The sequence below is a fragment of the Phocoena sinus genome, chromosome 8 (genome assembly GCF_008692025.1).
Source record: "Phocoena sinus isolate mPhoSin1 chromosome 8, mPhoSin1.pri, whole genome shotgun sequence".
In the NCBI taxonomy this organism is placed as follows: Eukaryota; Metazoa; Chordata; class Mammalia; order Artiodactyla; family Phocoenidae; genus Phocoena; species Phocoena sinus.
Genome location: NC_045770.1, coordinates 25779086 through 25801475, shown reverse-complemented (window position 1 = coordinate 25801475; position 22390 = coordinate 25779086). Strand labels below are relative to the sequence as shown.

At 38.1% G+C, this 22390-nt stretch overlaps 1 protein-coding gene across 1 annotated transcript in view; it reads left to right on the top strand.

Annotated features, from left to right (window-relative positions):
- The first annotated feature begins 4584 nt into the window (after positions 1-4584).
- The window catches only part of GUCY1A2 (guanylate cyclase 1 soluble subunit alpha 2), a 409166-nt gene continuing 391360 nt past the window's right edge, over positions 4585-22390 (top strand). The window contains exon 1 of the mRNA XM_032642081.1: positions 4585-4869. Coding sequence (XP_032497972.1) covers positions 4585-4869 — 285 coding nt within the window. The remainder of the gene's footprint in view (positions 4870-22390) is intronic.

Genomic DNA, 22390 nt, shown 5'->3' with positions numbered 1-22390 from the left:
AAGGCAGAAGGTTTGGGTACAATGTAGAAAGAAGTATTTAGGAAAATTATTAAAAGCTACACAGAGGACCACAGTCGAAACACTTAGCACAAAATATTGCTCTTATTAGATATGTAAGAACAATTCTGTGATTTATAAAAATATGTAGAGAAAGACACAATAATCTTCCAATATAGTTTGCACTTAGTACCTGAAAAAGAATCCCAACTTAAATAAAGGTTGTGGAGAGCTAATGATTCTGAAGACAAAAAGGCTGGAGATTGTAGGAGACATTGACTTATAGGGTCTCTCCTTAGAGGAGGATAAATTTCTGCAGTGCATGATTGAGAGTACAAAGCCATTTAAAGCCACTTAAGGAGGAGAGTGTTGTCTGTCTGAGGCACCAATAGACAATGATTACTTTCCCTTTTTCTTTCTTTCTTGGATATGGTGGCATCAAAATGAGGCAGCCATCCCACTTATAACTCATAAGTATCTTTTTGGTACAAATCTACTAAGTGTTGCATTGACTTTATTTCCTCCCCTCCACCCTTCTTCTTGTTTTAAGCAAGAAGTACTTCTTGATAGTGTTATGATGAAATATAACCATAGGATGGTGGGTTGCACTGTCTTCCATGTATCCGTTTATATATGAACAAAGCAGATGGTTCTCCTCATTTTGATATTTTCCTTAATATTTAGTTTTACTTATAAAATTATGCCAGACTATGACACATGATATCTCTGCTCTTATTTGTTCACAATCTTTCACTGAGAAAGTATGTTTGACCTCTTATAAAAAAGAGATTATGAGAAAGTGGGAGAGGTAGACAGATCTCATTCAGGGAACATGTACGTAGATAGGGTTAACCTGCAGGTGTGGAGTGTATGTGTGTGTGTAATTTTCTAAGTTAGGGATACAGAAGAACTTGTCCTAGTTGAGAATTCACCAGCTACTATATTTCTTTGAAGAACTTGCTTTAATATTACATGTACAATTCCTGTGGGTTACCAGATTTATGTAAAGATTGACTACAGGGAGTGAGTTCCTCTGTCTTCTGATATCAAGCAAAAGCTCTGTTCCATGGGACACTTATGCAGATAGATGTTGCAGGTTTTCTTGCCCAAGACTTAGATGGATGAAAAGAAATTAGGAAAGAGTTTGAAGTTCTGAAGTGCAAAGAATTTGGGGAGTAAGGACTGATGGCAATTCTTTTTTGAACTTGACAGAGGTGATTTTTCTTTACTTCTCTGGACAGAGTGAAAATCAAATTAAATGAGACAATGTAAGTGAAAGGAGTTTATAAAATAGCAAAGCTGTATATGAAGGTAAGATATACACAACATTTTTTTTTATGATTAAAGGGGAAATACACCATCTAAATTAAGATGAGGAATTTTCTTTCTTAAAGAGTCCTTCCCAATGCTTGATCGATTTGAAGTGAGGCCTCAAATGCTCTCACTGACTTCACAAACAAAGGAAGTCCATCCCTGCATTTTCCTTTTCCAATAGGAGACTGCACTTTAAGGAATTTATTGAAACACAATGTATCCAGCAGGACCAGATTTGTGGGCATGAGTCTATGCAAGTTTTTTTCCCTAAAATCAGAGCACAAATCTTTCATTTTCAGTGGACTACACTTTTCCTAGAGTATCTGGATTCCTTTTACTAGCTCTAAGGCTTTAAATTTTTTGTTTTATGGAGCATAGGTTATGCTCTCTTCTAAAGATGTTAATTCAAATATAGAACACAGCATTCTTTGTACTGAGAACTTCTGAACCTTGCTCCTCTACAGAAATACAAAGAAAACCCTTTAAAGTAATGCAGATGATACACTGTCTATATCTAGGCCTCCATTTACTTATAGTTTAAAAATCAGTGGGAAAATCATGATCAACTTACACAGAAAATTGTAAGACCACTTCATCTGGCTAGATCCTATAAAGAGTCTGATTCAAATCGTTCACACAAAACAAAAATGTCCCATAGGTTCAGAATTCTTTCTGGCAATAAACTGCCAGTGTAAACAGGAAGACCACTGGACCTCTTGTAAATTTTGGAAACAAATGATACTCATTGCTTTGCACTCAGTCATTTTGATTTTGAGACAAGAGTTTGAATGAATTTTGGTTTTAAGTTCAATGCAAAGGTTATTTGCCATTATCAAAAAAGAACTTTTGTGTTGAGTGTGTGCCGCAGTAGTTATTAAAAGGATGCGAAGGGCATAGGCTATTTAGTATCCTGAATAGAAGCTCTAAAATTGTGTGACTCTAAAGAACTTGACAGTTATATCATTATTACTAAACGAGAGAACTAAAAATTCCAGTTTATTATGCTATGATTGATACTGCACAAAAAGAATATTAAACAATTTTCCCAATGTTGGAATTATGTAATTTGCAAAAAAAATTTTTAGGAAAACAAAAAAAGGCCAGTGAAACCTTTTAGCAGAATTGATGACTATCCTTTCTGATAAATAATATAATTTGTGTCTAATTTCCAGTGGAAACACGTGTATAGAATTAAGTGAAGTAATGGGGAAATCAACAGTAGATACACCACAAAATCAAAATAATAATAATTACAAATATCAACTATTATTATTATCTTTAAAAAGAGGCCTGAATTTCCTCTGCTAAGAGGAGAAACTATGCAGTTAGCAATTTACTCAGCAGGCTGAGAAAGAGTATATATGTGTATTTGAAGGGGAGTATGTGAGTGATAATATACACTTTTCATATCTTTTAACACTTATTTCAAATCTGAGATTAAGGCATATCTCTGAAGCAATTTGAGTGCATTTTTCCAAAATGTAAATGGAATCTTCAAACAGCATTTATATTTATTTGGGTCCTCATAAACAACTGGGAAGATTTAGAGTTAAAAGCAAGTTGGTGTTGTGGTACAGCAAAGGTTTTTTGCTTTGTCTGTTAAATTTGAAATAAATACAATCCAGAAACCTATCTCCCTTTACCTTAGAAGAACCTTTAAAAGAAAAACTGATTTTGCTTCTGTATCTCTGAGGAACTAAAGCTCTGAACTTTTCTTTCCGGAGAAGGGGTGGGGAGCCTTCTCATCTGCTTTGCTGCAGGGGTATCAGCCAGGGACCCTTATTTGCCTCCATCTCAATGTCAGAACAAATCCGAGGCTTTCCTGGAGCTAAAGCAAGCGCGGTGGGGAGAGGCACTAAGAGCGGCTGTTGGTATGCCAAGAGGCAAGCTTTGGAATGAAGCAGTTCCACCGCAAACTTGCGAGGCTGTTCTTGGGCTTTGAAAAGCCTTTCTTCCACTCCCCTTAGCTTTCCGAGCAGCGTTTGTAGCCTAGTGCAAACATCGCATATTTGGTGCAAAGAGCCGGGAGAATGAAGGACAGGGGATCACTCCCCGGGTCCTAGGTAGTGGAGTCTGCAGAGGAACTGTCTCTGGGTCTGCAACGCCTGCAAACGCGGCTGCAGGTGGCAAGCGGAGCTGTCCAGCACCAGTGCAGAGGCGGCGGGAGCCAGGACCCCGGCGCGCCCAGGCCGGCTGATGTTCAGCAACAGGGCTCTCCCCTGAAGAGACGCTGTCCTCATTCACTGCCTTCAGGCTCTGGGCTCGCTACGAGCCCACGCAGCCTCGACCGAGGCGGAGAACACTCGTCCTCACAAGCTGCTCCAGCATGATGGGTGCCAACATGTTGACCCTTCCTTTCCCTTGTAAGCGACTCCTCCGGAATGGGCGGACTGGAATGCTCGGCCTTTCCCCTTGGCCTCAGAAATTCCTAAATAAACTCGGAGGGGAAGGTCAATTATGGACCCTAAACCCCCGCTTCAACTCTCTGAGGCTTCCCCGAGGTGGCTCCAGAGGGTGGTCTTCCGTCCCCGGCCCTGCGCCCCTCTCCCTTCCAGCGCCCACCAGGGCCAGTCTGCTCCTCAGCTGCCTCTTCCGTGGACGAGGGGTAGGGCATTTGGATTTGGGGCCCTTTGGTCTGATCCATGTCAACGTGCGCTCCTCGGAGGAGGAGGAGACGGTGGGAGCTGGGGTGGCGCTCAGAGGACGGCGACGAAGTGCCCTTGTTGCTCCTGAAACGTGGTGACAAGCCAGGCAGACTCCCAATGAGTATGATGGCGACACATGATGCCGGCAGAGAAAGAGACCACGGAGGAGGGGGTGCTTAAAGGGAGAAGGAAGTAGGCGGGCAGCAATGGAAGAGAGGCGGGAGAAGAAGGGCGGGAGGAGCTAGGGGAAGGGGGGCGAGATAGGCGCGCAGGTGGCAGAAGCCTTTGCCTCCGCGACTGTGCGGGCCACAGCTTCCCCACCCTGCTCCCGGTCGCACGCTCGCAGCCTCCCCGCGAGCGGCAGGCCGGCCACAGCAAAGCGCCGAGGCGGGCGCTGAGGTGGCGTCGCGCTAGCAGCAGCAGAGGCGGCAGCCACCGCCAAACGCGGGCCCCGGGTGCCGCGGCGCCCCAAGTTCCCGCCATGAGCAGTCGGCTCTGGAGGCTCCGCGGCTCTGGGGACTCACTCCCAGCCGAGCACGGCAGCAGCGCCCAGGGGCCCCAACGCTCCTAACGCCGCCGCCGCCGCCGCCACCCGCGTTCCCCCCGCCGCCGCAGAGCCGCCAGCAGCATGTCTCGAAGGAAGATTTCGTCGGAGTCCTTCAGCTCCGTGGGCTCCGACTACCTGGAGACGAGCCCCGAGGAGGAGGGGGAGTGCCCCTTGTCTAGGCTCTGCTGGAACGGCAGCCGGAGCCCGCCCGGGCCGCCCGAGCCCAGCGCGGCAGCCGCCGCCGGCCCGACCCCGGCAGCCGCCGCCGCCACCGCCGCCACGGCTGGGGCCAGGAGAGCGCAGCGCCGGAGGCGGGTCAACCTGGACTCTCTGGGCGAGAGCATCAGCCGCCTGACGGCGCCCTCGGTGAGCGGGGAGAGGGAGAGCCGCTGCGCAGGAGAGAGGAAGGGGATCGGGCAAGTTGGCGCCACGCTAGCCCGGGCGTGTGCGAAGAGCCCCTCCGCTGGGGGGCGGCTGGGCCTTGCTACGCCCGGCCTACGGTTCCCAAAGGCCGGGGCAAGACCCGCACCTTGGGCTCTGGTGGAGGGGGGCACTGAGTACGGGAAAGGAGGAAGACTTCACTCCTCCGGGGTCTCCTGATTCAGAGGTCTGTCTGCCCACCTCCAGCCTTGAACCCTCCTTCGTCGCGGTCACCCTGACGGCCCTAGGTCCTCCTTCATGCCCACCTGTTTTCTTTCCCCCCGACTTTCCCAGGCACTGCGTTCCGCAGTTCCCATTTCCATGTCTTTCAACTCTGGTCTCCAGTATCCCAAAGGAACTCTTACTCCCTTCCAGGAAACTTCCTCTCTTTTCCCACACTCTCTTGCTCTTAGCATGACCTTCTCTGACATCTTTGAATTCTGCAGGCTAACTGCATTCTGTGTTGCATTCCTTTCTTCAAATCTTTGGGAACTGGTTGTCAGATACTTTTTTGAGTTGTCTTCTGATGAAGAAACCTCTTATCTCTTGTTTTCTCACTACTTCATATACTTTTTTCCTTAGTCACTAGGCATTTATTGGCTCAACCTTCTTCTGTGAGTAACCCTGGTGTCTCTCTGATATTTCTTACACCCCTACCTCATCCTTCACTCTCTTTTCCCTGGACTTTTTAGTGCTTTCTCCCTCATTTTTTCATGGTTTCCTTTTATTAGGCCCTTCATAAATATCTGTTGAATGAATAAATGCCTTCCTAGCTCTCTCTAAACTTGTGCTCATTTAGGGATGTCTGTATCAGCAGTTGCAGGTGTACCCCAGACTCGCCCTGGTTCCAGGCATCTTTCCAGAGCACTTCTGCCTCATTCCTGCTCAGGCATTTCAACTACTCTTGACTTTTACTCTTTGCAGTAATGCCAGACCTCTGTTTTAGTCTTTGACTGTGTAAGCTCTGTTTTGAAGGAATTCACTCCATTGCACACAGAATCCTAAAGAGACTCAGTGTCAAATCACCATCCACCTTTTATTCTCACCTTGATTGGTTACAAAGGCTTCAACTATTGACAGCACTTTTACCTACCCATCTCTGAGACTTTTACTTCTTTAAAATTTCCAAAATGAATTGGAACATTGATTTTGTTTGCCTACTCTTGAGTCTCCCTTTTGAAAGTACTCTTATAGTTTATGGTAGGACGGACCTGAGAAAGAATGGGATCCAGAGAGACTGGGAACTGGTACCAGGCAATCCTACAAATATCCTGTGGCCATTGCATTAATGGAGTATGACCTTTTAGCAATGAAACTACTCTTTGGTCATCTTCCTTTTTTTATGCATTTCTCCTTCAATTTACCTTTAGCCACTTCTTTCATTGGTAACCTAGGAAACAAAACTCAATGGGTTAGCTACTGTTTGCTATTCTTAATGCAGATATTTACCAGGAAGCATAATCTTAGGAACTATTTGATGTTGCAAATTGTTGAACATAAGCCTTTATAAAAGGAGTCCAGGAATCCTGTGCATCTGTAGTTTTATGTCAGTACCCAAAGCAACGTTTGTGCAATATACTAATTCTTCAGTATAACAGATTCATATCTAATATGATGATTTTACTAAAGATAATTATTAGTTTTTTGTGGGAATTGTTTTTATAATCCTGGAGTTTTCTTTTTGCCTAAGAATCAGAATTTACAAATTTCTAAAAAGTTTTGGCACTGCCTCTAGTAATGCCACTTTAACATAAGACTATTCTCAGCAACTTATGTGAGAAGTAGATAAAATAAACTGAGCTCAAGTATTTACTGCCAAAATAAGAGGTAGGAAATAGTCTCTGATTTTTACCTTTTATAAAGGTAAAATTTGAATGACTTTGACTCTTTGCTGGATAAAAAGCATGTAATCAAATAATGGTGTACAGGATAAGAAGTTTGAAATTGAAAATAATTGCGATAATCAAAAATATGCAACAGCTGTATGTACTTTCCATGCTATAATTCTTTTCTATTTTGTTTCTTTTTTAAAATTTTATTTATTTATTTGGTTGCACCAGGTCTTAGTTGCAGCAGGCAGCCTCCTTAGCTGTGGCATGCAAACTGTCAGTTGTGACATGAATGTGGGATCTAGTTCCCTGACCAGGGATTGAACCCAGGCCCCCTGCATTGGGAACGTGGAGTCTTATCCACTGCACCACCAGGGAAGTCCTCTTTTCTATTTTGAAAAAGGTCTTTCAGCTGTTATGCTGAAAACATACATGTGAATATAGTGTAAACAATTCCAACTTCATAAGGCATGTATAAACAAATTCTCATTGGCTAACCATCATGTCACCAATAGAATTGGTAACACAAGGAGAACAGAGAGTGTATTTCAAAGCAGTGGCTTATTTCTGTGTTCTCCACCCCCATTTTCTTTTGTTTGGCAAGTTAGAACACTACTTCAAAAAGTTCCAGTAGATTCGTTCTCCTACATTGTCAGCATTCTAAACTTCTCTGAAAACACTTATGTGCTATCTAATGTCCTTTCATTAGAGCTAAACAACTTAAAACAAACCAACAAAACCCCAAAAATCTCTGAGAACAGCCATTAACAGAGCATTCTTAGATGGAAATTTCTAGTTGTTTTGAGTGTTGCAAACCTTCTTGCATTGCTGTGGAAGCTCCTGTGTTCTTAGTGGTCTCTTCGTGGAATATTGTCTCAATCACTGGAGATTTATTTGTTTTTTTATTCAGGATAATTTGCAAGTAGGGAAATAGAAGTGAATTTAATAAATACTAGGATATTGCCAAATAATTCAGCTAGTAATCTGATCAATGGAATATTCAAACTCTGTTTTTTGATATTTTAAGAGTTACTTTTAGGTGCATTGATGTTGGCTATAAAGATTATAATACTTTCATACTATTTTAATAATAAAAGTAAATTGAATTCATAAAATTGAAAAAATTCTGGAATTCAGGATACCACGTTCTCATTCATTGTGCCTTGGACAACTAAATACTTGTATATTATTGTGCATATTACTTTTACTGTCTAGGATCCTACTCATCTGTAAGTTATTATATTTAGGGTCCCTTCCTGTTCTGACAGTCTACGAAGACATATTGTATTGTCAAGCTTTCAATAAACTGTCACAATGGCATAGGAAATAAAAAGCAAGGACCTATTACTATGAGTTTTAAAACTGAGGAAAGTAAATTACTTTTTTAAGTAAGGGGATCAAAGTACTATTTATTCCACCTAGTTGTTAAAAAATATTTGAGCATCTGCAATGTAGCAAGTATTGTGCAAAGCACTGGTGATACAAATGCCAAACAAAACTTTCCTGTTTTCTGACTTCATGGAACTTCTTTAATTATAGGCTTTATTCTAAGGAAACTGTATTGAGGTAAAATATAAGAACTCCAATTGTTGAAGAGATGTCTAGGGGAAGTTTTATTTATCATCCACTTTGGTTAGTTTTGTTCACTATGAATCTCTGGGGTGCAGCCATAAAAATAAAAATAATCCTAAAGACCTGGCTGAAGATGCATATATCACTTATTACATTATTTATTTTGAAATAATTTACTTGGGAACACATATGGAAAAACAGTTGGGTGTTTTACATCAAGGGTGAATTTAGGGTCTCATTTATTTCCATTTTATGTTTATAAATGAGAGTTGCTTAGACCCCTCTCATTTTGACATTGGTTTGGGTTTGCTAATGTCAGTCTGTCAGTGGAGATATTCTAGGAAACCAACCCAGGGGCAAGGCTTTCCTAGGTTTCTTGTCAGAGAACTACTAGCTGTTATAACATTACAGATGGCTTTGAAGACCTCAGAAACTATAGAGAGCAGAATGGCAGGGAGAAAAGTAACAGAACTGGAAGGATGGCATATAAAGGGAGGAAAGCTACTTACATAGGGAATAGTCCAAGAAACAAAGAACAGTGAGGAAAGAAAAAGGAAGGGAAGCTTGAATTCAAGTAGCAAAAATCCAAAAACTCCTTCATTATTTTTGGAAAGGAAATTGTATTGATACATGCCTATGAAAAAGTGAAAGGACATAAAAAATACATATTTAGCCTCTCCTAGTATTAAATAAAATTAACTTTCTGATGTGTAAAGCCTTAAATAAAACCTTAGAAATTGTGAGTGTAACTAACATGTAAATAATGAAAAATATACAACATATAGTTTTGAGATTAGATATTTGATAAATTTATGTGTTTTAATTGAAGTTTTAAACATTTGGGGCTCAATATGGGTAATAAAGTTCTTAGCAATAGATTCATTAAAATTAAAAATCAAACAAAATGTATTCTAGTAGTTCAGTGTTTTCACTTTTGTAGAAATTAGATACTATCATCTGAAATCAGAATTTAATGGCCATCTTTTGCTCTTTTTTACCTCATCCCTAGTCATCAGAAACAACACGAAAGAACTGAAAGAACAAAGATTTGAAGTTTGACAGAAAAATTGAATAACTCCCTGCTGAGCCCCTTGCTATATGTAAGGCCCTGGGAAAGCTAACTCCTTCCTCCTCAGAGGCTTAGTTTTCTATTTTGTGAAGTAGGAATAATGACTACCTTATAATTTGTTGTGAAAGAGGAGCAATATTCCTTGTAAAATTTCTTGAACTCAATAAATGACAGTTTCAAGTTGAGATCCATTAACTTCAATCAAATTTGAATGCCTCCAAATGATCTAAAATTTTTCATTTTTTCTCAATAATTTACTTGCTAGTAACCTTATTAAAAGAGTTCATAGGTTAACTGATGTCATGTACCTAAAAAAAAATTGATAAAGAGTTAATTTTGTTGGCATTGTCCAGTCAATCCATTAAAAAAATTAAAACTGGGCTCTCTTTTTGGCTGGCTATGCCTCATGTGTGTACACAAGTATACGTAATCATTGCAGATTCAAACATTTCTATCAAACTGTTGAATGTTATGTGGCAGTATGAGTACCACAACTATAAATTCTATAAAAATACTAGAACATATATATTTGGTAGAATATGAGTATTTCACAACAAATTACTTTTAAATTAGGAAAAACTTTAGGTGAAAGAGAAACTGCTTATTTCACTTGCCTGAGAATTTCAAGAGTTCCCCATCCATTGTTTTCAAAGTAATTTGTACAAGTGTTCAAAGGTTTATGCTGTGAGATGCAAGAACCACCTAGAGGGGTGGGATAGGGAGGGTGGGAGGGAGGGAGACGCAAGAGGGAAGAGATATGGGAACATATGTATATGTATAATTGATTCACTTTGTTATAAAGCAGAAACTAACACACCATTGTAAAGCAATTATACTCCAATAAAGATGTTAAAAAAAAAGAAAAAAAAAAGAAGAAGTAGAGACACAGATGTAGAGAACAAATGTATGGATACCAAGGTGGAAAGGGGGGGGGGTGGGGGGAATTGGGAGATTGAGATTGACATATAAACATTATTGATGGTACATATAAAATAGATAACTAATGAGAACCTACACTATAGCACACAGAGCTCTACTCGATGCTCTGTGGTGACCTAAATGGGAAGAAAATCCAAAAGAGAGGGAATGTATAGCTGATTCACTTTGCTATACAGTACTATACTCTAATAAAAATTATTTTAAAAATAAAAAAATTAAAAATGAATTATGCAGCTAATGACTTCTACATTTTGTGTACTGCACTCTATTTTTGTTTGGCTACAAGCTCAATTGTTAGCCCTTCATTTTAAAGATAAATTTTGACTATGGGAAATGACATCAGTGATTATTAGTCTGTAGGTAGAGGTGATGTGATTATGTATTCCTTTTTAGTATGTAATTTATCTACCTTGAAGTTTTCTGAGATGTGTGGGAAGAGTACCTGAGGGCTATTATGTGTTTTTTTCCATTCTATATCATCATTGTTGTTTTCATTCACTTTTGTTTTATCTTGTTGCCTGTCATAGGGAGCTGAAGGTAAAAGTTTAAAAACTTACATGTTTTATTGAATATGATAGTAAAATAAGTGGGTGATCTCTAGATATAGACATTGTTAACTGTGAATTTCACACACATCTAGGAAGAAAAAAATTAACTGGCATAAGTAGGGAGAATGTTTACAAGGGCTGACTAGGTTTTCTTTGCAGACCCTTATTTGATGCATGAACCAGTGATCAGGTCAAAATTCAAAGTTCTATTTAATTTCTTACTCTAATCTTGGTACTCTTATGTTTATCTTGTATTTAGCATGGTACCTGATACTTAATGGATTTTCAATAAAATGCTCAGAATGAATGAATGGATGTTCTTATTTAATTATCCAATTATATTATTTCTTTTTTTGTTTGATTTTTTTTCTGTGTTATATTTGGTTCAAACAAAATATTTAGATTTCATACCCAGCCTGTGAGAGATACTTTCAAGTATGCAAACCTGTTTGAATTTTACTTACACCTGCCATCTGAAGCAAAACTTCAGAATAAAGTTGTGTTAAAAAGAGAGCAGATGGAAAAGTATTCTTCTCCTGGAACTCCTTGAGTGGCCTATTTATATTTTAAGAAGTTAGGTAAATGTAACAACTCTCCTCCCATCTCCAGTATAAGTCTGCTTATATTTTCTGTACAGTTCTCTCTCCGGTGAGAAATGTTTGTCACCAAGTGGGCTACTGTCCCCAAAAATGCACTGCTGGGAGATGGAATGAAAAATCTTGCTCCTCAAATATCACTTCAGGACAGGATCTGAATATCTAGAATTATGAGCATCTCATAAAGTTGAAAATTCCAGCTTAGAGTAATTTAGGAAGTAGGGGAGCTGGAAGTCTCTTTGAAGGCTGGAGATTTGTTGTGGCTGTTGTGGGGAACTGAGAAAGAGTGAACATTCTTATAAATAGAACAGTGAGAAATCACTTCCTGTACAGGCTTTATTTGAGGCATATTAAACAGTTCTTCATCTGAACTAGTGGTTATCAAACTTCAGTGAACATAAGAAATACCTAAAGGAAATCATTAGAATGTAGGTTCCTAGCATAGTTCACTGTGCTATACAGTAGGACCTTGTTATTTATCCATTCTGTATATACTAGTTTGCATCTGCTAACCCCAAACTCCCCCTCCATCCCTCCCTCACCTTCCCTCCTCCTTGGTAGCCACATGTCTGTTCTCTATGTCTGTGAGTCAGCTTCTGTTTTGTAGATAAGTTCCTCTGTGTCATATTTTAGATTCCACATATAAGTAATATCATATGGTATTTGTCTTTCTCTTTCTGACTTACTTCACTTAGTATGATAATCTCTAGGTCCATCCATGTTGTTGCAAATGACACTATTTCATTCCTTTTTATGGCTGAGTAGTATTCCATTGTATATATGTACCAACTCTTTATCTATTCATTTGCTGATGGACAGTTAGGTTGTTTCCATGTCCTGGCTATTGTGAATAGTGCTGCTGTGAACATAAGGGTGCATGTATCTTTTTGAATTATAGTTTTTTTTAAAATTATAGTTTTGTCTGACTATATGCCCGGGAGTGGGAATGCTGGATCATATGGCAACTCTATTTTTAGTTTTTTGAAGAACTCTATAGTGTTTTCCATAGTGGCTGCACCAACTTACGTTCCTACCAACAGTGTAGGAAAGTTGCCTTTACTCCACACCCTCTCCAGCATTTGTTATTTGTAGACATTTTTACTGATGGCCATTCTGACTGCTGTGAGGTGTTATCTCATTGTAGTTATGGTTTGCATTTCTCTAATAAATAGCGGTGTTGAGCATCATTTCATGTGCCTGTTGGCCATCTGTATGTCTTCTTTGGAGAAATGACTGTTCAGGTCTTCTGCTCATTTTTTGATTGGGTTATTTGTTTTTTTAGTTGTTGAGTTGTGTGAGCTGTGTGTATATTATCGAAATTAATCCCTTTTTGGTTGCATCTTTTGTGAATATTTTCTCCCATTCTGTAGATTGTCTTTTTGTTTTGTTTATGGTTTCCTTTGCTGTGCAAAAGCTTGTAAGTTTGATTTGGTCCCATTTGGGGTTTTTTTTTGCTTTTATTTCTATTGCCTTGGGAGACTCACCTAAGAAAACATTGGTACTATTTATGTCAGAAAATGTTTTGCCTGTGTTCTCTTCTAGGAGTCGTATGGTGTCATGTCTTATTTTTAAGTCTTTAAGCCATTTTGAGTTTATTTTTGTATAGGGTGTGAGGGTGTGTTCTAACTTCATTTATTTACATGAAGCTAACTTTCCCAACACCACTTGCTGAAGAGACTGTCTTTTTCCCATTGTATATTCTTGCCTCCTTTGTTGAAGATTAATTGACCGTAGGTGTGTGGGTTTATTTCTGCGCTCTCTATTCGCTTCCATTGATCCATATGTCTGTTTTTGTGCCAATAATACACTGTATTGATTTCTGTAGCTTAGTACTACTGTCTGAAGTCTGGGAGGCTTATGTCTCCAGCTTTGTTTTCTTTTCCTCAGGATTGCTTTGACAATGCTGTTTTTTTTATGGTTCCATATAAATTTTAGGATTATTTGTTCTAGTTCTGTACAGAATGTCATGGGTAATTTGATAAGGATCACATTAAATCTGTAGATTGCTTTGGATAGTATGACCATTTTAATAATAGTAATTCTTCTAATCCAAGAGCATCCAAAAGCATATCTTTCCATTTCTTCAAATCATCTTCAGTTTCCTTTATTAATGTTTTATAGTTCTCAGCAAGCCTTTCACCTCCTTGATCAGGTTTATTCCTAAGTATTTGATCTTTTGGATGCAAGTCTTAAAATAGATTTTTTTTTTTTACATTCCTTTTCCAATATTTCATTGTTAGTGTAAAGGAATACAGCCGATTTCTGTATGTTAATCTTGTATCCTGCTACCTTGCTGAATTCATTTGTCAGTTTTAGTAGTGTTTGTGTGGAGTCTTTATGGTTTTCTATAAAGTGTATCATGTCATCTGCATATAATGACAATTTTACCTCTTCCCTTCAAATTTGGATATATTTTATTCCTTTTCCCTTTCTGATTGCTCTGTCTAGGACTTCCACTACTATGTTGAATAGAAGTGGTGAGAGTGTCATCCTTGTTTTGTTCCAGAATTTAGCAGGAAGGCTTCCAGCTTTTCAATGTTGAGTATTAATTTAGCTGTGGGTTTGTCATATGTGGTTTTATTATGCTGAGATATGTTCCCTCTGTACCCACTATGGTGAGAGTTTTTATCATGAATAGATGTTGAATTTTATCAAATGCTTTTTCTGTATCTATTGAGATGATCATGTGGTTTTTGTCTTTTCTTTTGTTGCTGTGGTGTATCACATTAACTGATTTGTGTATGTTGAACGAACCTTGTGAACCTGGGATGAATCCAACTTGGTTGTGGTGTATGGTCGTTTATATGTTGTTTGATTTGGGTTACTAATATTTTGTTGAGAATTTTTTCATCTATATTCATCAAAGATATTGGCCTGTAATTTTCTCTTTTGGTAGTGTCTTTGTCTGGTTTTGGTATCAGGGTGCTGGTGGCTTCATAGAATGTCTTTGGGAGTGTTCCCTTCTCTTTAATGTTTTGGAAGAGTTTGAGAAGGATTGGTATAAGTTCTTCTTTGTGTGTTTCATAGAATTCACCTGTGAAGCCATCTGGTCCTGAACTTTTGTTTATAGGGAGTTTTAAAAATTATTATTATTACAGATTCTATTTCACTTCTAGTGATTGGTCTGTTCAAATTATCTATTTCTTCTTGATTCAATTTTGTTGGGCTGTATGTTTCTAGAAACTTTTCCATTTCTTCTAGGTGTTCAAATTTGTTGGCATATAATTGTTCATAGTATTCTCTTATGGTTATTTGTATTTCTGTGGCATTGGTTGTTATTTCTTCTTTTTCATTTCTTATTTTGTTTATTTGGGTCCTGTCTCTTTTCTTCTTGGTCAGCCTGGCCAGAGGTTTGTCATTTTTGTTTATACTTTCAAAGAACCAGGTCTTGGTTTATTGATTTTTTTCTATTTTTTTTTAATCTCCATTTTATTTATTTCCTCTCTGATCTTTATTATTTCCTTTCTTCTGCTGACTTTAGGCTTTGTTTGTTCTGTTTTTTTTTTTTTGAATTCTTTTAGGTGGTAAGTTATGTTGTTTATTTGAGATTTTTCTTGTTTTTTGAGGAAGGACTGTATTGTTACAAACTTCCCTGTAAGAATTGCTTTTGCTGCATTCCATAGATTTTTGTATGGTTGTGTTCAGAGGGTCTAGTTTAATAACTCTAGGAAGAGGCCAGGACTCTGTATTCTGAACAAAAATCCAGGTGATTGCTAGGCCCACCAAAGTTGTGCTTAAAGATTACTGAATTCCATACCTCCAGGATCATTGATCTAGGCTCAGTGAGTGCTGTAGACTCATTTTTTGGATAGAATGATCCTGGAAGTGGCTCCTTTGGAATGATTGTATCCCAGGCAATTATTGTCTTAATAGGAACAGAATAGAGGAGGTGTCTTGGAGACACACCTTATTGCTGTATCCTTCGTGTTCAAAATAATTTTGTTAGCTCTGTGTTGGAAAATATTTGAGGTTTAACCATTTGTAGTTTTAATTATTTGTGGACTCTTCCCATTTTTCCTGAGTATTCTCCCCTAAGTTTATGTTTAGTAGGTCACAAGTCATTGATGTATGTGTCCTGTGGCCTCTTTACTCAAAATAAAGAAACAGCTATTCAAAAATGTTGGGGCTGATAGAGAAGGGAGAAGAAGGGCTGTTGTGATGGTCAATCTGACATTATTATCCATATCTGTGTTTTTTAGAGCAAGATTGACATGACATTTCACAAATGTGCCATCAAGTGGTTCATTTTGAAGCAATGACTTGTTCATGTGCCAGTGAAATTTGTTTTTAAAAGGTGAAGAGAGGAAGAAACATCTAGATGGAGAAGAATTTTTTTGCCTAGAAAGGAAGCAATAGGAGGTTCAGATATCAGATTATAGAACCACCTCTCAAACCTTTCCAAAATATGACAAATATAACAATGGTTGCTAAACTCTACATCCTTAGCCAATTAGTCTTTCTCTCATTCAGTGGCTAAGATGGGTAGGGGTCTAGTTGAAGTCTCCAAATAAATGGTGGTCCAACGTTTGAAGAAATTTGCATTTGCAGAGAACTCTAGAACCAACCTATTATGAGAGGAGGCTGTCTGTGTGGAAGTCCTGAGGTTACCCTAGTTGCAAGGCCTTGAATCCACTTGACTCCTTTTCCATTCATCGTACTATATTTGTGACGTGTGAGTCTGCTGTGCCCAGTGGAGGAACTTAATATGTTCTAAAAAAATGCTTCCATTCCTTGCTGCTTTATACCTCTGCTTCTTCATGCATGGACCCTTCAACTTAATATTGGGAGAGCATGGCTTTCCTGATTAGTTTTGTGCATACACAAACACAGACACACACATACCCAGATACATCTGTCCTGTTTTCTGTTGCTGCATTTCTTCCCTATAGAATACTAAGTTATTGCTCAGACCTGAATAGTGGGACTTATTGTGTTGACAGGTGATTTTGGTTTATTCTGCCTCCTTAAGACAGAGATCTGTGCATGCCCATGCCTAGCAGAAAGTCTGATTTATAAAGGCACTCAATAAATGTTTGTTAAGATAATGAATAAAAGATTGCATAAATTCTTGTGTAGATTGTGGTGTATCTGGTAATGCTCTGTAGGCTACAGTGATTTTGTGCTGTCATGTTTTAGTTGATTATTGTAACTGCTTTGTTTGTACATTTTTTTCAGACACAAATAAGTGTAAAGATAGTTAAAGCATTTGTTTTAGAATGTTTAAGATTTAAAAAAAAACTCCCTTATTGGGTATTTTATTGTGTTACCAAACATTGTATTAAAAATCTCTACAAACCAGCACATCCACATATCTATCCTTCAGATATCAATATAGACATAATGATGTTACTGGAGGGTTAGAGTCCTTGAGAAAAGTGGTAAAGTTAGAAATTATTGATTTAAGGAATGGGGGAGAAAACTGAACAGGAACAGGTTAATGTATTATTGGGTATTTCTTGAGGGTCGAGCTGAGGGTGACAATAATGAATTTGTAGTCTAAACTGAGAGGATTAGTATGACTTGGAACATATTATTGGCTGTTTTTTGAGGGTCCAGCTGAGGTTGGAGATGATGAATTTGTAGCCTAAACTGAGAGGATGAATATGACTTGTAGAGGTATAAAATGGTGAAAGTATTTATTGTATATTAAAAGGCCTATATGTCAGATTGAGTTTGAGCTGTTAGGCGGCAATTTAATGGAGGAGGGTTAGGGTTATGTCTTGGGAAATAATGAGAGTGAATGTCAAATGGGGCAGATTGTAATACTCAAAGGCATTTCTAGCCTTCTTGTGTTGGACAGAGATCTGATGTTAAGCTTATTTAATATATATCTGGGTCCTGTTCTTTCACTATTCTTTCTCACAGAATAGATGATTGGTACCACAGGCCCCTGTCTACCAGACTGATGACTGGTAACTAGTTGGTCTTTGAGAAACTCAGATCTAGCTTCTTGATTACTATATACATTATGTTTTAAAAGTTAGAACTAATACTTGAAAAATAAGAACATTCAATTACATCATTCAATGTATTATTTATGGGCCCTAGTTGTTACACAATAAAGTTTCCATGGCTCAGACTTGGTACATTGCTTCTTGAGTATGAGAGCCTATGGGATTTAGAGTAATGGGTGGCTACCAAAACATTTCCTAATGTATTGGAGAACATAGCAGATTTTTTTTTTTATCTGAAAAGGTAAAAATTAGTTCCAGTGAATCAGTCTAAATAAAACATATGCAGTATCAATTCATGAGTAGATGAAGTTCAATAAAGTACCCTTAAGAGTTAAACAATTTTCATTTTGTTAATCAGTCTTTGATAGTCCCAAAGACTCTCCTGTGTGTTTCAGTGCCTCAGTGTCATCATTACGAGTCAATTATCACTGAGCTATAGATGTGTGGGCATCCTGGTAACTGGAGTGATTGATTGATTGATTTTTTCATTATTTTTTTCCTCCAGTTTTTTTTGAGATATAATGGACATACAGCACTGTATAAGTTTAAGGTGTACAGCATAATGATTTAACTTATATACATCATGAAATTATTACCACAATAAGTTTAGTGAATATCCATCATCTCATATGGATACAAAATTAAAGAAACAGAAAAAAATAATTTTTCCTTGCGATGAGAACTCTTAGGATTTACTCTCTTAACAACTTTCATATGTAACACACAGCAGTGCTAATTATATTTATCACATTGTACATTACGTCCCTAGTACTTGTTTGTTTCTTAGTGATTCGATATTTCTATACATTTAAAAATGATCATCATGATAAGGCTAGTTACCATGTAAGTGGAGTGTTTTAGATAATCAAATGCTTTACAATATGAAATTTCCTCTACATAGAAGCACTAAAGAACTAAATTGTCCTTGCGGTCTGAAAGAGTTAATATGCGTGCTCAGTTTCTCCTCTTCCACCAGGGAGTCTCAGGCAATGGGAGACAAATTAGGTATGATTTGAAAAAAAAGGTTTTGTTTTGTTTTTGTAACTTTTAGAGTTCTGTGTATAATTTGGTTAGTGTGCTTGTCTTGTTTTTTCTTGAAAAATGCCTGTTAGTGTATGTGTGTGTGCAGGATGGGTGGGGAGAAGGGCACTGGTGGACAGAGGCTACAACGCAATTAATGCTGCCTTCTGATTTTATTTTAATTTTACTTCGGGGAAATAACTTTTCTGGCTCTGTTTCCCATCTCTGAAATCATATGTAATAAGACTGATTTCTCATTCAAGGGTAAATATGTAGTAAAACGTGAATAGTGAGCTGAAGACAATGTGTCTGTTACTAGTTGCTTTGTCATGCTGCTATGCTGATTGCTTGAGGACTAAGGCATTGTTTCAGATTCCTTCACTCTCTACATTCTGGGAAAAGCACAAGTTTTAGAGTCAGACACTAACCCTGGTCATTATATTGTGAATTCTTGGATAATCCTCTATAAGGCTCATTTTCTTTATAAAATGAAGGTAATAATTTATAGGATTATGAAGATTAAAAGTATAATGTGTACACAGTAATTGGAATACAGTAAATGATCAATTAATTTTGGTGGCTTTTATTAACTGCTTCTTATCAGCATCTTACTGACCTGTATATTGTAAATCACATCTCCTGGTAACTTGAGTTACCTCCAGCCACATCTTTTCCAAAACAGAAATTTCCTTCTTTATGGTTGTTGCTCAGCATTCTCCTGCTTTTTACGGGAAATATTTTTTAACTATCTTGGGTGTACATTTCAGAGTTATGAAATCTCCCAGAAATTCCTTCCCAGAAATCTTAAAAATAAATGTATTCTTACTGGTCACCTTACCCCTCACATTCATTCATTCATACAGCATTTATTTAGCAAATGAGTACTTGTTGACTCATTAGCATGCACTCAATATGCATTAAACACACAGAAGAAGTGGGGCATTCAGACAGAAATTTGATATGATCCATTTGGATTTAAAAAATGTAAAACTGCTTTTTAAAAATTACCAAATAATGTGCATGACAGCTATTTTTGCCCCTCTTTTTCATCCTATTCCAACCTTTCCTTATTTGGCATATGGACATATGGAGGACATATGGACAAACGAAGGGTCTGTATGTAAAAGATCAGTTGAAACTGTAATGAAGATGATGATGCTAGTAATAATAACTGCTCATTTACCATGTGCTGGGCACTGTACTAAATGCTCTACACATTTTATTCTATTTTCATACTCACAACAGTAATGCAGGAGTGATGCCTTACTATGATCTACAAGTACCAAGAGACTACCTCTCTGACCTCACCTCATGAACTGTAATCTACACTTACAGTTCTATAGTACACTCCTTGAACATTCCAGGAAAGTATTATCTTGCCTCAGGACTTGTATTCTATATCCCCTGTGTCAGAAATACCCCCTCAGTCCAGTTCTCCACATGATTGGCCTTTTCTTGGCTTTCAGATTTCAGCTCAGTGTCACCTCATCAGACAGCAGCTCTCCCCCACCAGCCATCCTCTTTAACATCATTGTTTACTTCGACCAGCACTCACTATCAGAAGTTATCTTTTTATTACTTACTCACTTATTTATTGTCTTCCCTCACTGTAATTGTCTGAGTTGTTCATAGTGGTTTTTGTAGTGCCTAGAATAGTCCTGGCTAAAAGCATGTTCTCAGTACCTCTTTATTGACTGAATAAACAACATTTTGAAAGAAGTCTTAGTACCTAGAAAAGAAAGAGCATAGTTAAAAAAAAAACTTACAGGGTAGAAGAAGAAGAATGTTAGGCAACTACTGGGGATCCAACATTAAGTGTTTTCATAATATGTACCATTGAATTTTCAAAATAGTCTTATGAGAGATTGAGAGAAGTTGAGTGACTTGCCTGTGATCACAGTTAATTACTTACTGATGGAGAATAAGATTAGAATCTTGGTCTGTTTAGCTCCAAACTCTATTTCTTCCACATTTGTATATTTCACCCCCTCTGAGTGTGGTGGACATTGTGATGTACTGCCTAGATGCCCCTACTTTAGTAATGATGGACTTAACTTCCCTAGATTCTAGGAGTGCTGCTGACAGTGACCCTCAGCTGTCAGTCTCCTATACGTATTACCTGGACTGAAAAGAGATGCCTTGCCCAATGTCATTCCCCATTCCAGTGACTAATCAGCATATGGATATGAAGACTTGCCCCTTTTGACCTAATTCAGCCAACTTTGAAGGTAGAACTCCACGTAGGGTCAGCGGTGGTCTCCACTGAGATAGCATCACAGTCCAACTTCTTCCTCTTTCATGGGTATTGATCCTCAGAGTACCTCTTAATAAGCTTTCTGCATTCTAATCTTCTCAGAGTCTGCTTCCCAGGGAACCCTGCCTACAATAGTGTGTTTGAGAATTGTGATGGCATTAATAAAAGTGCAAAAATCAGCAATGGGAAGGAGGTATTTGGAAGGAATATAATGATAACCTTGGATTTGGATTTTTTGAATTTAGGCGCAAATGGTTGGCTCTGGACTGTGAGTTCTTTGTGAGCTTTGTGTTATTGGTTCACCAGCCTCAGCACAGTGCCTCTCATACTGTAGGCAGAAGACTCAGTAAATAGACCATTAAAGATTTAGCATTGGAGTTTGGGGTACAGTTCATGGAGGTAATAGCAAATATCTTGAAAATTGACAAGCTGTCTTATTGAAAGAGAGGAAAAATAAGAATAGTAGAGAATTGAAAAGCAGTATAGAAAAGGGAATCAGAAGAATGTAGGTGCGAGGATGCATTTTTGTTTGGTTGAGTGGTGGGAGGTGACTGGAGAGCAGCTGGAAGCAAGTGTTGTAATGGTTGATATTTGAAAAATGATGTAAATTTAAGACTGGTACTTTCAAACCCAGTACGAATGAGGTTTCTGGTGGCCTTCAGAAGTGATGTCAGTTGTGCAACTGAGAAGGAAACCTGTTTATTGAGATTTAAAGAGAGACTATATGATGAGTAAACAAAGGATATCATGGGCATAAATTTGTCTTCCAAGACATTTGGCAATACAAGTAAGGAGAGGTAATTGTCAGGGCCTGTGAGGCCAAATCAAAGTTTATTAAAGAAATGGAAATTCATGTTTGAAGGTAACAGAGTAGTCAAAAAAGCTATAGATGGATGAGATAAATAGGTTTTGGGAAAGGGTAGAGTTGATTTAGAGCCATTCTGTAGCTCCTTTGCCAAAAGTAAGGATACTTATTTCTCTGTACCCAAGGGGAATACAATATGGCATAGTAGGAGTATAGTGCAAAGACAGCTCTCAGATTTTGGTTTTATTTACACCTAATTTATCACGATCTTATCTTGATTTTATCATTATAACTCATTGGTCAGTAATTTTGTCGAATTTAAATTGCAGTTCTCTAGGTATACCTTAGCTGTTGTAGCTACACTGACCATAGGATGTCGAATGAGGTCTGAAATGTTAGTAATTCATTCTTCAGAAATTTTGTATTTAAACCATGAAGTGTACATTTTTGGGTATATTCCATTGTAAATCACTTTTTGAAAACTTCAGATTTACTCTTATTCTTCTAAAGATAAGACTTTGTAAATTGATTTATGCTTGTACTAGCTTGTTCTCTTTTAGTTTTAAAGGTAATTTGAGATACATATTTTATGTATATAAACCATATTCTTACCATCTCTGTGTCTGATATGACTTTGTTTAGCATTGGACCTCTTTTTGACATTGGTGAAAAGGTCTCTAAAGGAAGGAACTCTTGAGGTATTAGGAGCCAAGTGAATAGGACTCGACTTTGTTGTTATACTGAATATATTTTACACAGTTGAAAGGTGGTGTGGAAGGCAAAATAAGGCCAAACAAGACATACACAATTAAACGGCGCTTCTTGGCCCTCTCCTTTTTCATTCCTGGGGGAATTTTACTCAATTTCAGCAAGCAAGGATT